Source organism: Alligator mississippiensis, chromosome 9 (genome assembly GCF_030867095.1).
Source record: "Alligator mississippiensis isolate rAllMis1 chromosome 9, rAllMis1, whole genome shotgun sequence".
In the NCBI taxonomy this organism is placed as follows: Eukaryota; Metazoa; Chordata; order Crocodylia; family Alligatoridae; genus Alligator; species Alligator mississippiensis.
In genome coordinates this window covers 67604364-67621800 of record NC_081832.1, presented here as the reverse complement: position 1 = coordinate 67621800, position 17437 = coordinate 67604364, and the positions used below count along the sequence as shown (strand labels likewise).

At 43.2% G+C, this 17437-nt stretch overlaps 1 protein-coding gene across 1 annotated transcript in view; it reads left to right on the top strand.

The window, feature by feature from the left end:
• The window catches only part of LOC102562856 (organic cation/carnitine transporter 2), a 43427-nt gene that overhangs the window by 14073 nt on the left and 11917 nt on the right, over positions 1 to 17437 (top strand). Inside the window, exons 2-6 of the mRNA XM_059712850.1 lie at positions 688 to 791; positions 3639 to 3793; positions 4785 to 4956; positions 11442 to 11568; positions 16612 to 16712. Coding sequence (XP_059568833.1) covers positions 688 to 791; positions 3639 to 3793; positions 4785 to 4956; positions 11442 to 11568; positions 16612 to 16712 — 659 coding nt within the window. The remainder of the gene's footprint in view (positions 1 to 687; positions 792 to 3638; positions 3794 to 4784; positions 4957 to 11441; positions 11569 to 16611; positions 16713 to 17437) is intronic.

The following is a 17437-nucleotide window of genomic DNA, read 5'->3' as shown; positions in this document are numbered from 1 at the left end:
ATTAAAAAATCTAATTCCTTGGTGGAGTTTGTAGAGCATATTTTTTAACCTTTAGGTCATTTTTATACACCTTTTTTCTGCCCACAAGTCTTCATTTTATAGAGTTTGGAGGGAGACTGCAGTAACATATGTCATATTTGCATTACATTTGTCTGCATCTTGTCCCAAGTTGGAAATCCAGAGCTCTAATGGGAGGTTTACTGCACACACAAGCGGAGGATAATGTAGTAAGTTAGGGCATGATCTAACTCGTGTCAGAATTAGTGCAATTACACTCATTTACCTTAATTGGGTGTTTCCATTGCCTTTAGGGGAGTTGTTACAAACCATGAGGAAAGGTTATTTTGCAATTTACTTTATATCTGTTCAAAGGCATCAGCTTTGGAGGAAGATTGCATATGACGCAGGGCTTGCATATTGTGGGTGTCTCAATTTCTCCAAATAACATGGAATTCAGACTCCGCTGCAGACGGAGATTCGGGAATCGGACCCTGCAATTTGCCTCTTTTCCCCGAAACAGGTTGACTGTTCTCTTCTTCTGAGAAGGGTTTATTTCTTTCAGAACATACACTGTAATTATTTGCTGCCCAAACATTTGGATTACTTTGGGTTAATTTAGAATGGAAAAAATCTTAAGTGTTTTGTCAATAATGCTTTAATGCTAAGTCTTGCCCTCTTCTTTTGCAGTGGAATCTGGTGTGCGATGATGACTGGAAAGCTCCTTTAACTACCTCCTTGTTTTTTGTGGGCGTGCTAGTCGGATCTTTTGTATCAGGACAGCTCTCAGACAAGTAAAGTATATACTGGTTCTTGATCTGATTACTATATTTCAAACAATTCTTAAAGTGAAATCAACCAGTGTAATCTTTTCATACTGTGGTAAAAAGTTATGCTCTTTGGCTAAACTGATCCTCATATTTCTGTGACCTTTTTCGGTGCTAGTATTAGTAGCCTATAAGAAAACACTAGTGAGGACTGAGTGCTGTTATGTTTGCTGTTGGGTCATCTGTTCTGTAGACGAAGCTTTGATGCAGCATGCAGCACCTAAAATCAGGGCAAAATGCTATTATGGGGGCCTTTTTTATCCAGGAGGAGGTCAGTTCTCAACTAAACTCATTCATCCGTGAAAAGACACAATTTTACAGGCTGTTCTTGAAAATCAGATCCTGGTGTGCTATTTGATTTTCTTTGAACTATCCTTTATTCTTGGTACTTACTCTACTCATGTTTGCTTTTCCCTAGGCCAAGTCAAAAGCTCCCCTTGTACAAATGTTTATAGCTTCTCTTGTACCTCATGTCAAATTCAAGGTCTAAGTCCAACATTTTGGGTTTGTGGAGTCTGGAAAGCATCAGTGTTTCTTATCAGTCTTCGTAACGGATGTTTGTTGCTCTTTTTTCTGACCTAACTGATAGCAGTACCATGGGTTGTTCTGTTTGTCCGCACAAAGGTGGAAAAAATAGTAGCACTCTTGAATTTCAAATATCTGAATTTTGTTTTAAATGTGCTTTGCAAGCTGGATGACGTCTAACATGCATCCCAGCATGTGGCAGCCACTCAGTTCCCATTGAGTAATGTCGGGGGGTGGTTTCTGTTTGATGATTCAACACCAAAACTTGTATAGGTTTACAGCTTTATAGGCCAAATCCTGAAGTTTTTACTTGGGCAATGCCTCTGTCAGTTTTAACGATATACTAATGAGGTCTGATCTCTGGGATCCAGCCTTTTTATTCTTCCGTCAAGAACGGACTTCTGTTTCAGGGCTGTTTCAGTACTGGTATTGCTTTCTGCACCGTACTAGTGAAAAATAGGGTAGCACAGATTTCAACACATGCTGGCAACCAGACTACAAACCCTGTGGGAACCCTTTGTGTATTCCTAGCATGGACGAAAATCTATGTTGCCTTGTTACCTGTGCTACATGAATTAAGCTATCATTCATAGGCTAACGTGCGATCTAGTCACACCGCCATTTTGCTGTATAAACATACCCTTCGAATCTGACACTGGTGAAGGAAGACTCGGCAGTCTTTCTACTTCAGTGACAAGGTAAAGGAACACTGCTAAATACAACCCCTGCTAATACATCAGTCAATCAATCCTGAGGCTACACCAACCATTCGGGCACCTTTGATAGAGCAATAACTTTCCTCCATTCATCCTGGTCTTTTGCAATCCCTGTAACAATCAGTCAGTTTTAATCCTGTACAGTCTTTGATGTTGCTGGTCCAGCCGGTCCTAGGTCTTCCTCTTCTTCATCCATCCACAGAACCCTGCAGGATGGTGTTTGCAAGGGTAATTCTGCTAATACATATAGCATATCTTCTGCTGATATTAATACAACAGTATGTACATATGGAAACTAGCTCAATAACTAGAACACCACACTATCCCATGGGAGATTGTTTAGGCAACTTTTTACTCCCATGGAGTTCTCCACTATGGTATGTCTTATACTCTAGCACCATCTAGAAGTCTGCCTCTGAAATAGTAGCCCAGACATGTTGCAGTCTGTCTTTCTGGGCTCAGAGCAGGCAGCGCTGCTCAATGTTTTGGCCCTGTGGGTCACATGAAAGGTGCAGGGCCAGTCTGCAGGCCAGACCACAGCAGGATTGGGCCTTCGTGGCCTTGGTAGGCCTTCACACCTTCCCCACATGGCCCCATACTACCCTTTATGCCTGATCTAGCATGCAGAGCCACAGCCCAGGGGGCTCTCCATGGACTTGTGGGGAGCCCCATGGACCAGATGACACAGCTGCAGGGGCCAGATGCATCTCATGGGCCAGGAGTTGAGCGCTCCTCATCTGAGGGGTAAGATTACGTGAGAAAGCAACAGATCAGAGCAAATAGATGAGCTAAAACCTTATGCTGCTTCATTTGTGAATCATTGTTTCTTATGCCAAACTAAAATTTATACCATACCCCTTACTGCCATAGCTGGCCCTCCTTGTACAATTGCTGTGTGTTGACCAAGCTTAATTATGAAGTGGAATTATATATGTGATCAGCAGGGTTTCAGCCACCAAACTGGGAAGGCAAGGTAAGCTATGATATTTAGATAACCAGGCCAAAATGCAAATATAAACTGAACCTGCCAAAACATTGAGGCTAAAACTTCTGTTCCAATCATAAGTACCAGAACTTAGTCTCAAACTCGCTCACCCTTATGTTGGTAAGGAACAAACAGTCCCATTGGAAATCACTTGCGTTATTAACAGAGCAAGGTGTCACTTGGTATAGCTGAGTTAGAATTGCAGAAATGGCTCCTTAATAACCATATTCCTGAGGTTTGCTGCTTCTCTAAAAGACTCCACTTCTCCACCTAATGTTTTTTTGAAACACCAGTACCTAATCAGATGCATTGTGGCTAACTCCTTTTCTAGATGGCTACACATGTCCATGTTCAGTCCAACAATGAAGAGAGAACCTCCCACCACAGCTCCAAAGAAGCCTTTTATTACAGCCCTTAAGATATTCTAATTTTGCCCAGCAAGATTCTTAGTGTACTTCTTAGTGTATATATGCTTTTCTGCTGCTGCCTGAGTTGCTCCCTTGTTCATGTAGACACACAGAAGATTTCTTTCACAAAGGTTTGTTTTACAACCCTCTTACATTTTTTTTTTGTCTTTGTTCTTTGAAGGTTTGGCAGGAAGAATGTTCTGTTTGTGACCATGGGGGTGCAAACTGGCTTCAGCTTTCTGCAAGTTTTCTCCATCAACTGGGAGATGTTTTCAGTGCTCTTTGTCCTCGTCGGCATGGGACAGATCTCTAACTATGTGGCGGCTTTTGTGCTTGGTACGAAAATGTGTTATACATAACCTGTGTTTTGTGGCAGTGTTCTCTTCCTCCCATCCCCAGCTAGCAATGGCAATTTTATTCCCAAGTAGCACTTTTAATAAGAATATAGCCTTGCTAATTTCCAGTCTGTTTCAAAATGTCCTTTTGGTAAAATAGCAAGATAGTGCTAGTAAACTTCTTTGTTTGCCAAGTTAAAGTAGGCAAATGAAGAAAATCAGAACCGATATTTATCTGAGGCAAAAGCATCCTGTAATTGGAGAGCTGTGGTACATGTTCCTTAATATGCAGGTGGAGGTACGGAACCAGTAATTCAAAGTTTTAGATTCTGTCCTTTAGATCTAAATACATGTTTGTTTATAACAATTACAAATCAGAGCGTGACTTGAGAATAACCTTTTGTAAAAATTAAACTATCATATCACCTCTGTCACTTCATCCTTTCTGTTATAGCAAAGAGTAAGTTGTATTTGATTGGAAGTGAAATAGACTCAACATTGGTCTGAAGAAATATTTCTATGTGGCTGGTTGTTGGGGGTGGGTTGTTTGTTTTTGTATTTTGGCCAGAACACCCTTGTGGATCTATCAAAGGTTAACTTAAAAACACTTTGTTTTATGAAAGATTCACCAGGCAGAGCCTAGAAAAACATACTTTTAAAGAAATTTTTAATTTGGTGTTGGATGGAGAATTCTAGGAGTTCAGAATCAGAAATAATGTCCTTGCTGGCTTAGAAGAGCTTAAACTCTTCATTTCACTGTCTTTATTCATATCAGTACTTCCCATGAGGAAGGATTGGTGATGCAAGAGAAATCTAGTGATTATCTCTTTAAAACAGGGGGAAAACGTCTAATATAATGATCCATTGTAGCATGTCGGGAGTAGTTTTGCTAACAGGTAGTTCTGGTTCTTATGTAGCATTATAATATTTGACTGCTTTTGTTTTGTTTGTTTTTATCATAATGCTAATTTGCACTCCCTTGTTTTGAACAGGCACGGAAATTCTTGGCAAATCAGTTCGCATAATATACTGCACATTAGGTGTTTGCATATTTTATGCATTTGGCTACATGTTGCTGCCGCTGTTTGCTTACTTCATCAGAGACTGGCGTACACTGCTTCTGGCTCTTACTTTACCTGGGCTGCTCTGCATTCCTCTGTGGTGGTGAGTGCATCTACCTTCAAAGGTGTGAGGCTTTGGAAAGTCTCAGCTGTGGCTGCCAGGATTCAGATGCAAGGCCTACATGACCACAGTGTCGGATCTTGACACAATGGTGACCCTTAGAAACAAGTTATTATTTGAAACTGCGTGCGTGTCCTCTTTTTCAGCAGTTAGGTTGAAAGCATAGATAATAGAAATAGCCAGGTTTAATCTGTTCCGTTGGATCTTGTTTCTATTCAGTTCTTCCTCTCAGTCAGTGACATAGGCAAAGTCACTCTTCAATTATGCCACTATAAATATCTTTATACCAGTGAAACTGGGATCAGAATCCAGCCCATTGGTAGCACTGTTTTATATAAAGCAACAGGTCAGTAAACTCATGTGCAACCAGGCGGATGGCACTGTAGCACCAACACAGAATCCTAAACCTCATCAATCAGCACCATTTAGGTTAACTGATCTCTGCTGTGTTTGGAAGTCAGAGGGAGATGGACAGTAAACTTATCTCCCTTTTCCTATTCAATAATGGGAAAAGAGTTGCTGTGAGGGGATTTAATTCTTTTTTCCCTCTGCCCACATGTATTTTGCGGGTCTTTTCTGCAAACTGCTATTATGTCCATGTCATTGAGTGACATAATGATAATAACACCTAAAGTCCCACTTTAAATTTAACACTTCTGCAAGCTAAGTTGCAGCACTGGAACATTACTGCTTCGAAGCTGGATGGCATAAGCATAGCCTAAATTTGAAGCTGTTTCATGAACTGTTAAGCTGTAAAAACAGCAACCCTAACCAATGACCGAAGTCATCGTGGACTACTTGTGAATAATGACGAGTTATGAAATACGGTTTTATATTCAGTATTATAATAATGACATAATTTGAACCCACAGATAAGATATTTGGATGTCAACGAGTTATAAAAATATATTTGCAGGTACAAGATCAGGAGCCAAATCAAGGCTGTTGACGAGAAGTCTGCACACATTACAATTGTGCAGCAGCTCTGCTACAGTTAAGGTTTTAAAGGTGTTGCCCTCCACTAAACACTCTAAAACCCTACATGCTTGCTTGCAGTGCCCCAAAACTTAGCCTGTACCCTGCAGGTGCTAGGTAAGGACAGTGTTCCAAGCTTGTGCTTATTTGAGCAAGGAGTTCCCCAGGTACAGCCCTCTACCCAGGCAGATTAATATGCGGGGCCCAGGCCCAGAAGCCCCAGCCAATCAGGAGCCCCCTGGGAAAAATTCCCAGGGGAGGCTAACTGTGTGTGCCGGGGGCAAGCCATGAATGGCTGCCTTCCTGCAGGCATTGCGGCGCTGTAGGACACCAGACACCAGGCTGAGGCGGAGCCAATGTGCACAGGGACTGGTAGGGGTCCTGCCCTGGGCTGTGGGCAGCACTATGGGAAGAGCTGGTTGCAGCGTGGGCACATGGTTGGGGGCCTGGTGGGGCTGCCTGGCGCACACTCCTATCTGGTGGCTCTGCAGCTGGCGTAGCAGTTCTGTGGGGGCAGCCTCCTCGCCTCATGTTGGCTGCTCCCAACCATGCACTATCTGCAGCAAGGCTCTGCGGGCAGATGGGCAGGTGTGGCTCTCAGGGCCAGCCTGGGGAAGGACTGGGCGGGGAGCCAGCGGCCCCTGCCATGCCCAGCAGGCCCGACATGTCCGAGATCGGGCTCAGATTGACCTGCTAGAGTGCCAACAACGTCCGTAGGTCTGCAGAACTGCAGGTGGAGAACTATGTGCTCCATGACAACTGCTCCCAGGCCACCAAGCACCATGACATCGGTGAACCCCTGGCCCAGCCACAGCTGCAGGGCCCCTTCCCCCCAGCCACCCAGGGCCCCCCCATGCCTTGCCTTGATTTGTTCATGTTAATAGTGGGGTGTGGGAAGCCTCCAATTTTCTGTTTGCCCAGTGCCCCAATAAATCTTAATCTGCCACTGCCTCTTCTGGTCCCCAAAAGCTCTTGTAAAGTTTCTCAGATTCTGCAAGCACTTGATTATGCAGATCTGCTTGGGGATTAAATTGTGGACCTCCTTATTCCCAAAATGGTCTCAGTTGCTTGACATGTATTACTTCTAGTGCTTGGGAAATAAAATTAGAAAGAATAGCCAGCAAGGCACAGAGCTCTTCAGGATTGTCCCTAGCATTGACTGGACAGATTGCCCTGCATGAGCACGAGCATGGAAGGTTTACAGTTTCCATCACAACTGAGTAGCTCAAGGTGGCCAGTGGTGGTTTGACTCCAACTGTTCTGGTGGGAAGATGACCCTTGTGAATGTTCCTACATGAAGAAACCCCCACCTTGTGTAGGTGCCTGAACCCCTCAGCCTGCCCTTATGTGAGCAAGTAGCTGGTGAAACCCTGGTTGTCTACGGGGGAAGCTGAAAACTGGCCTGTTGAAAACAACCTCCAAGCATGCAGTGACTGGGGTAAGGAAGACCAGATATACTTGATGTGTATCACAGTCTCTTGAGCACGGACTGAGGAAAGGTGAATGAGAACACTCATCAGGAAGAATGTAGTCACCTTCAAGATCTATTGCTTCAAACTGTATTCATCTCTTGGGCACTCTCTATGCAATGTGCTCACAGGAATTGGCTGCTGTATAGTCCTCTGAAAGCTCCTTTCTTTTAATGGGTTAACACTTCTCCAAAAGTTCTAAAATATACACAGTTGCTTGGGTTTGGTGGTGCAGAGTGGGTTAGTTGGGCAAATTTGAGATTATATAAATCTGGGGGTTTTAAGAGAAACCTTGGACTAGAGAGCATTTTCAAGGTGACTGATTTTATTGGCATTTTTTTTTTTTTTTTTTTTGCATAAAGCCAAGTAATCAAGTTGTGCTTCTGATCTCGATTACACCCCATGAGGAAGTGATATAGAACCTGATATTCATTAAAGAGCAAAAACCTAGATAGAAATACAGGACCTGGGGGGAGCCCTGGTCTCTCTGGGGGTATCTGACGCTTCTTTCTGCTTCTCCCCAAGAGCTAGGATCTGGGGCCAGGGTCCTTCCCTTCTTTGGGAGTCTAAGCCTATTTTCCTGTCCCCCAGGTAGGAGCCCTGGTCTGTGGAGGATCTTCCTCTTCTGAGGGGTTGAGCCCCTCTTCTTGCCTCCACATATCTGGGGGAGTCCCCTTACTAACACAATCTGAGCCTCTCATTTTCTACCATATGAGACATGATCTGGAGGGCATGAAGGGGTAACCCAGATTTAAACCTCTGAAACCAAGAAACAGGTTAAAGTACTGTACTGCCAGGGGCAGCTGGCAGGAGCTGAAGGTGAGGGGCAGGATCAGGGTAGCAAGGTGGGCCAAGGGCATGGCTGGGGAAAGCTGGGTGCAGCAGACAGGGGTATAGTAGGTGTGAGAGGCCTGGGTCAGCACACAGCTGGTGTAAATGAGCCAGGCAAGCTGCTGCTTGTCAATACCCAAGCACAGCAGCAGAAGGCAGCAGACAGCAAGATGTGACATTTTCCAAGGTACTGTTTTCTAAACTGGCTTATTGAACTGGGAAGGGGAGCAGGGTTGGGGAGTACATTATGTGGGATAGTGGAGCAGATGTGTATGTGCATACCTCTGTGGTCTTCTCCACACCTCTCTCACATTCTTGATGCAGTCAGTGTATAATAAAACTGCCAAGGTTTGGGGACAGAGGTGGGAGCTTTGATTTCCTCCCAAGGCCCCACTAGCAAATTACACCCCATTTCAATGTATAATAGTGCAATATGGCATCCAGTCCTTTACTTCAGGGTAAGTGCAGGTGAACTAGTCAGCTGTTTTGCAGTAAGCCTTGCCCCCTGGTAACCTGCTGTAACAAAACCCTAGGTGTCCAGGTGCTCCAAGAAATGCCCACTGAGTTTCTGTGAGCTTGTCAGTCCTCTTGTTTGTGAAATGGGTATGCCCGGGTTATCGATTTGCTGAGAAATCACAATTTACCAAGAGCTCTTCAGTAAAGTGACAGAAAAATTAAAAGAACAAAAGAACAAGGGTTCAAATACTTTGAAAACAAAGCTGACAAAATCCTTACCCTATGTTCAGACTATCATCCAGGCCTCCTAAAAATGCCTGTGAAACCCCCCTCAATCACAGACAGCTCCTCAGCTGCAGCTCTCCTCACAGGGAGCCCCTTCTTTCATAATGGGCACAACCTCCACACAGCCTCCGTGGCCATCATAGAGGACCTTACAGTTTTCTGCTACTCTGTCCTCTATTGATACAAAACCTGACGCCTTTATGTCTTTGAAGAAAAAAATAGAGGACATAAAGGCATCCAGTTTTGTATCAGTAGAGGACAGAGGACAACCGATGGCCACCCTATGGCCCCACCTGCTGTCAGGGGAGCCAGAGAATCCTCTGCCTGGATCTGTGACACCTGCCTCAATTTGATGGTGTGTTTATAGCCACCCTCTCCCTTTTATAAGGTACTGAAGTGGGAGCCACCCACATCTGCCCTCCAGCTAAACTGTCGAGCCCACACCAGAGAGAGAAATGTTATTGCTGCTGAATTTTACCTCCTCTTGGCTGCCCTTCGCGAGCCCTTCCTCGTTAGGTAGATAGTTTTATCTACTGGTAGACTTTCTCCCATGCGCTATTAAATGCCCAGGATACTCTTGCCTCCCACCTATTTGCTAACAGTCCCCATGACAAGAAGACCCCTGACTCCCTCTCCCCCATCCCTTCTGACACAGTCTACACAGTAGAGCTGCCAAAGGAGCACGTTGGATCTCTCTTGGTGCACAAGCATTTCTTTTCTCTGATTATGCAGAGATTCCCTCCTCCACCATGGGGCAGGCCCACAGATGAGATCATCTCATATCAGGAGCTCAGCTCTGCTCTCCTGCCTCCACTAATCACCGCACCGATCGGCACGGCTACATGGTCAGACTGGACGCTGCTGGAGTGCTGTCAGACAACTGCCTTTGGTGTATTGCAAGTTTTGGGGACAAAGATAAGGCACATGTCCCAGCATCCTTAACTCTGTGTCCTGGTTTTCAAAGGTTTGAGTTTTGCTGGACTTGATGTTCTGAAGGAGTATGAGATGCTGCCTGTTTTATTATTTAATATGTTGAAGCTCAAGGGTTCTGGCCACCTGTTGGCAGAAAGATCTGTGCTGAGTTACAGGGCTGCTTGGAAATGCTGGTAGGATTTCAAATTGGGTTGATATATGTGCTTTTTCCCTTGTACCTTCATGATTAGCCTGCTTATCAGTTTTTTTTTTTTAAATCTGCTTTTCAGCAACTTTACTTGCCCGTGAACAAAGTGTACCGAAATAAATATTGTATATCTCTGTATGGTATCCGTTAAACCGCCATGTGCAGCTGCAGCTAGCAGGACACTGTCACATCAGAATTTACCCCCAAGTATTGCTAAGAATACTTGTATTCCATCCAAGGAAAAGATGAAAGCAAACAGGTCTTATAGAATAAATGATCATCCTCCTCTCTAGTGTTCATAGCCTGAACAGTGTAGCTTTACACAAATGTGTGAGAACCCAACAGTGAAATTAGGCAAGCTGGGTAAAGTGCAGTGTGCAAGGGGAAGACGAATTAAATGCAATTAAAATTCACTTTGAATAAACATAGTTTACTTGTTCCACAAATAAGGGGAATATTTTTCTCAGGTCCGTGCTGTCATTGTCTTGAGCGAAGGCGGAAAGAACGAATGTTCTTAGTTTGAGGTCTGTTAGAAACAGCAGAACAGCCTCTGGCCCTGACTGCCTTCCTCGGTACCATGTCATGCTTGGGGCTAATTGGGGCAGGCTGTAAAGCTCCTTTCTACACAAACCCATGCCTTGTTTTTTGAAACAGTGGTTTGAGCCCCTTAGCATTTCAGGCAGAAGGGAATGACTGAATGTTGTTAGTCTGTGGGCTACACCGAGAGTCAGAGTTTGCTCAGGGCACAGCTGGAAGGCACTGGTTTGTGGGAAGTGAGGGCTGTGCCATTTTAATTACAATATGACATCTGAACATCTCTTATGATCTCTGTTTTCCTTCACAAGTTAACTGAGTGCTGTTGTTTTCTAAGGAATCCACGAGGTGGTGCTACTTCTCTTTAAATACTAGGAAGTACACTACCTACCCCATTCTTTCTCATGTGAAGATGAAGTTAATAAATTCCCTGCGTCTCATCCAATAACAGCTTCTCCAGTTGTTAATTTGTATATGTATTGTCTGACTATTACCATCCTACAACGGAATACACCGTGTGCAGTTTCATGCTGCTTTAATTTCTTTAGATAAAATATTTCCCTTCTGTACTTTGAAAGTGTAAATGGTGCACGCCCCTTCGTACCTTTTGAAAGCAACAGAAACATTTTACTTTGTTTCTTTACAGTACGCTAATCTGCTTTCCATAACTCTGCGATTTTAATCCCTCCAAGATCCAGCATGTTAAATTGATGGTGCTTCTGGCCATGTGCATGCCTGTCTTTTCCAACAATGGTCTCTTGGAAAGGCATACATACTTATTCTGAAACTCATTGCAGGGTCATCCCAGAATCCCCCCGGTGGCTAATCTCCCAAGGAAGATTTCAAGAGGCAGAAATGATCCTCCGTAAAGCTGCAAAAATTAATCGGATTACAGCTCCCGATGTAATATTTGACCCTATGGAGGTAAAATTCATATGTATTGGACTGCGTGGTGCTCTGATTACTGTTAAAGATGTTTTTAATTTTTGGTTTGCTCATTTGCATTAGGGTAGTTCTTACTATGTGCCTGGCCTTTTACCCATGGGTAAAATATAATCCCTGCCTCGAGGACCTGAATCCCTTTCCCTGTCTTTCCTATTCATAAAACTTCTGACCCCTCTCCCATCTCCATTCCAGTTGTGGGGATGGCACACTATGGCTTTGTTCTGTATTGTAGCCATTTGTGCCTTTTGGACAGGGGCTAGATTTGTTGGCTAGCTTACTCCTTGCTCAGTGCTGTATCATATGTTCCCTGAGTCTATGTATGCATTCTGCCATCTTCTAAATACTTGAAGATACTCATTGTCAGTCTGCTGAAGCAAGACCCAGTTGTGGGATGAGGAGTGTTTTTGGATTTTCAGGCTGTTTTACAAGGTGCAGTTCTTTCAATTGTTTTCGTAGCCTTTGATCTTGGTCATAAAGACCAATGCCCCAGCCAGAAACCCAAGCCTCCAAAAGGATGAGCAAGGGGACAGGAAAGTAGGGCCATACCTGTCTTAAAAAATAAAGAGATACTTGTAAATGCTGTAAACCCCCATTATTGAAGGACCAGTCCTGACAAAGGAGAGTCCCCCCTCTGCCCTTTAAGTGTTTTAAGGGTGTCCTTACCAACTGGTGTCCCTCAGGGTCTAGGTGTTTTGTTTTAGTGGGATGTAATGTAACCCTGCCTCTAACAGCATGACAGAACCAAGCCCAGCCATGTCCAGCTACAGCCGTGCTGGAACCTTAATTCATATGAGATCAGGCTTTCCAATGAAATTTGTGGTCAGTACTTCCTGCTTTCATCAGGATAGAGATACTATCTACCAAGACTTTCCTGAGCTTTCAAAATTGCATCTTTGGCACTAAGTAGCCTCTGAATCCATTGTGTTCACTGATGCCAGTGGAAACATTGGCAGAAATGGATTAGCATTTTCTATGCTGCACTGCGCATCTAGATTGGCAGGAATTCAGGCTCACTCAGGGCTGGAATGTACCTAGTAACTGGAAGTAGGTAAGGCAAGGTGATACCTTGGAGACTAACTGGTTCAGAGGCATGATTTTTTTGCAGGCAAGGACCTACTTCATTGGCTGCTGTGGTTGTTGCCTGTGAAAGTTCATGCCTCTGAGCCAATTAGTCTTTGATGTATCATCCTGCCTTGCCTTTTCTGCCTGACTTCAGACTAACAGAGCTAACCACCTCTCATGTAACTGGAAAGTCTGTACATTCCTTAAACTATAAGCACTCCCTGAGTGTATGTCCACTCACCAAGACAAAGGGGTGATTATAGGAGGGGCAGGTGTACCTCTACCCTGGGCTGTAGTAGCAGGGAAGAATGTCATGGGCCGGGGGAAGAATGCCAGGGTGTCCAAAGTGTAAGCTTATGCTCTGGTTGTGCTGAAACCTGAGCCACTGAGTCTTGCTTGTAGTTGTTACCAGGACTGGTTTTCATTTTGCAATGTGGATGTATTTTGTGATTGTGCAAGGCCCATTCTAGTGCAGTCCCAGTCCTGGCCAGGGCTGCTGGACACCTCTCTAGTCTAAATATATTACATGAACGAAGATGCAGGTGCAACTCGACATGCCTATCAAGACTTCTTAGGATAGAGCCATTACTCTACATCCTTTCCTTGCTTCTACCTGGTGTCCCTGGAGTCTCTTTCTCTGGTTGAGCTGTTGCTAAAACAACATGGGCTAAAAACAGACTTCAGGTTTAATCCTGGGTTGATCTGACTTGCATTAAATCGGGTAGAGGAAGGATACACACATGCATGCACCCCCACCCCCCCACACACACACCTGTCATTGTTGTCGTGTCCGTTCCCCCACCCCATGGTAAATTACCTGCAGTTGTCTTACTTTGGATACTTTGCAGCTACTTATTATGGGACAATAGGGTTGGCCAGTGTAGGATTCCAGGATAAAAGGCTAAGAAAATCCAGCGTCTGGTTTTAGCCATAAGTTTGAACCTTAGCTCTACAGGTTTTGTCTCCCTTTTGGAAGTTGCACTGAAATCCTTGGAGAGATGCCAGACTCTGCAGTACCCTTAAAAGGCTCTCAAGGCACCCCAGGGTACCATAGCATCCTAACTGATAATCAGTGGCCTAGGCTCTGTTTGGACTCTGGAGTCTTGAAATAGCTCCAGATCCTGCAGTTGGGTCCCTGGATAGCGGACAGATGTATAGCCAGCATTTTGTCCACTCTTCCTTCCATTCAGTTAAATAGATGAAGCTTCAGATTATGGGGTTAAATTCAAAGTGCTGTTTTCCTTTAACTGCAGATGTAAGGCCCTCCCAGGCTTCCTGTTAGGGCTTGTCCCAGTAAGGCTCTTTATTGTCTGCCTATTCAATCATTTGCAGGCAGTTTTTTTGACAGCTTGTGACTCTTTGAACTTTACTATGTTCCTGGGTTTTCTTAGTTTCCCGTTTGCTGGTTTCTCAGCAACAAACAGGAGCAAAATCAGTGCCTTTAGGAAAGATCACATGATTTACAAGAAAGGGCAGGCTGGTGGCAGGGAGGATGCTAGCATGCTTGTCTGCAGGCAGCAGCAGCCTGGTTTCATGGAAATAGCACACTATTCAAGCCACTGAAAATGTAGGAAGTTGTTCTTTTTATATGGACAACAATGATTTTCAAAGTAGAAGAGTTGAGTCCTAGTGTGTGTGAACATTAGATTGTTATTATCTTGCCCTCTGCAGTACCCTGAAGGAAACGGGTATTTCAAACAGCTTGCTTTAAAAACAGCTTGCATTTGCCCATGGTAGCTGCATTAGCCTTATTGAAAGGCTGTATTCACATTAGAGCAGATAGATTATATTGAAGATTAAAGGTGGGCTTTTTAATCACTCTTAATAATAAGAGTTCTTCCTCTTGGAATTGAGTCCATTGGTTTCAGTGCAAGGAATTGTGTATAACATGGGAGGCAGTTGTGCCGCCCTTTGACCTGATGAATATTTTGCATTCTAAAGCTTGGCTAACTACCCCAACTACACAGTTGGTCCAATAAAAGATATCACCCTAAGAAATCCTACCATTTTTTCAGGTAAAGTAGTATTTCACTCCTTGCTTATCCCCTCTTGAGTAATCAAAACTACTTGCATAATCAAGTAGTACTCTTGGGAGTAGCAGTGGTAGAATCAGGCATAGGATAAGCAGAGTGTAGATCTGGGTGCAGGATAAATATAGCCAACTTATTTAGGACCAGCTATTCCAAAGTGAAATCTTATCCAGTACCAGAGTAGATATTTTTACACTCTTTCATTTAAAGACAAAAGGGCTATATGCATGTAGCAACCAAGGTAGGATCCTCAGATTTTACATATTCCTTCATGCTATGCACACGCATCGTGCCCTTGCATTCAGGGTCCATGCTTTAGTTGCAGTTCAGATCTCTCAGTGATCTAGCTGGGAAGGAATTTGATGTGAACAGTTGAGATACTTCCTCATCCACATGAGCCAGCTTGTCTCAAAAACTTCTCCATCAGGGAGAGAAATACAGAACTGATGCTGACCAGAAAGATGGGGGAGTAAATTACAGTACAAAACCAGTGGTTGGATGCCTTTGAGGATGCCGCTGTACAACAGAAGGTCACTGTGCAGAGAAGCCCAAGATAGACCTGCACACACAAGCTCTGAATCTTATATACTATATATAGCCACCTTAGCACAGCATTGTAATTAGCTCTGTGCTTGGTTGTCACCTTGGCTGCAAAAACAGTGCCACTAGTCCATTGTAATATTTTTGGGGGAAATGCTTCTAAGTAAAAGTTCCCAAAATTCATGCTGTATGACTGTATTGTTATATTCTCTGCCTGGTATAACTTACACACAGTGCATGAGATGTTCTGAAGAAATAAAGTCCTGTCCACTAGTTAAAGTGAAGTATTATTAGCAAGGTTAAGGAATTGAGAGGATTGACTTTTAAATACTGTTTCTTAGAATTTCCCTTTCTCAGTCATTGTTGAGAGAGGAACTTCATGCACGGCTTTTTTTTTAATTTGCTTTGGCTCATGGTGCTGATCTCTGCACATAGCAGCAATTGGGATGCAGCCTAGATGCAAAAAGCCCCTCTTATAGCAAACAAGGGATGTTATCTTCTAAATATTTAAAGTTGCCACATCCACTTCAAATAATATAGAAAAATCTCGAAGTGCCAAGTATATCTTGAGGCTTTTTTACTAGAAAATTTTGTCCTATGTGTTCACAAAGGGTTCACAAGAACCAAAGTGCTTCTTCTGGGGTCTCTGTTATTTAGACTTGGAGGAGGGGTGGGAGAGAGGGAATCAGGGCAGGGGTCTTCTTGTCATAGAGACTGTCAGCAAATAGGTGGGAGCCAAGAATGTCCTCTGGGTTAAGCAGAAGACCAGTATATTGAAAGTCTAAATCACTTTTCATTGTTAATGCTGAAGCAGTTTTATTTTGAAATTACTGCATATATTTGCTACAAAGTTTTTACTAAAAACACAGTTTTTAGCCCTTAATCCTATGGAGTACTTAAGCAGATGCTTAACTTTAAAAACAGGAGCAGTCCTGTTGACATCAGTGAGACTTTCTATTAGCTAAATTTACATACTGCTTGAATATTTGCAAGATCAGAGCCCTAACTTTCAGTATTTTTTGTACTTTATAGCAGTTATGCAAAGACCCCTCCCAGTAATGATATTTAAAGAACAGAAGTGATGATATAATTACAACTTTTAATCCAAAATTGTAATTATCTCTTAAAGCATTAACTTGAGGTAAATCAACACCTTTTCCTTTAAAGCATGCAATCTGTCACTCTACTTAGTAGTTTTTCTAATGTTCATCACTCCCACTGTTAGGAACAATGCACAGGTTTTAATACTCTTTAGATAAATCTCTTCACTAAGCAAGGTGTCTACAACCTGTTCAGATAATCAGCACTGTCCATGTCTTCTTTATGATCAGCCTCATACTCTAGTGACATTGTTCCTATGGTTTTGTACTGGTTTTTTTTTTCCCTTCAGATGCAAGACTTGGATTCCCAGGTGCAGCAAACGTACAGCTTTTTGGACCTATTGAGGACCCGAAATATCCGATCTATCACTATTATGTCGGTGATTCTTTGGTAAGTAAAAGTATGTTCCAAGAACACAAGCATGAAGCCAACAGTAAGTGACTGCTGGCTAAGAATGCTTAAAGAATTATTTATAGGAAGTGGCACAGTCAACACAAGTAGTGAGAATTCAAAGGACAAAGAGCAGCTTAAGTCAGGTTAAGATGAAGTGCAGGATGTTTTTCATTTGGGGTATGCTACATAGTGATTGTCCTTACACTCTTGGCAGTTATCTCCATCCTTATGAACACAATAGCCAAAGGCATACAGAGTGGAGGAGCATCAGCTGCCATTCAGTTCCTTCAGTTCCTCCAGGGTCAATATCTCTTGATCTGCAAAGAGATGAATTAGGGCAATTGTGATGTAGCTGTAATTTAATAGCTGTTAGAGAAGTTAGTTCAAGTTTATTGTTTAAAAATTACCATGGCTGGGTTTGTCTGTACAAGTAAGTTAATTCTGATTAATATTAGGCTGTGAATTTAAAGTAGACTTGCTCTTCCTCATTAAATTCCTGTGGAAGTGAATTCAGCTTGTTCAGACTAACTTGCTCGTATTCCAGGATAAGAGTAATCACATGGGAATTATTCTGGAATAGGTCTTTAGGAATAATTCTGCCTAATATACAGGCTACTGAGTGCAGTGCTGCTGGGTTGTTGGGTTTTTTTTTGTTTGGGGGGGTTTTTTGGGGGGGGGGTTGGGGGGGAGTTGTTTGGGGTTTTTTACATTTTATTAATGTA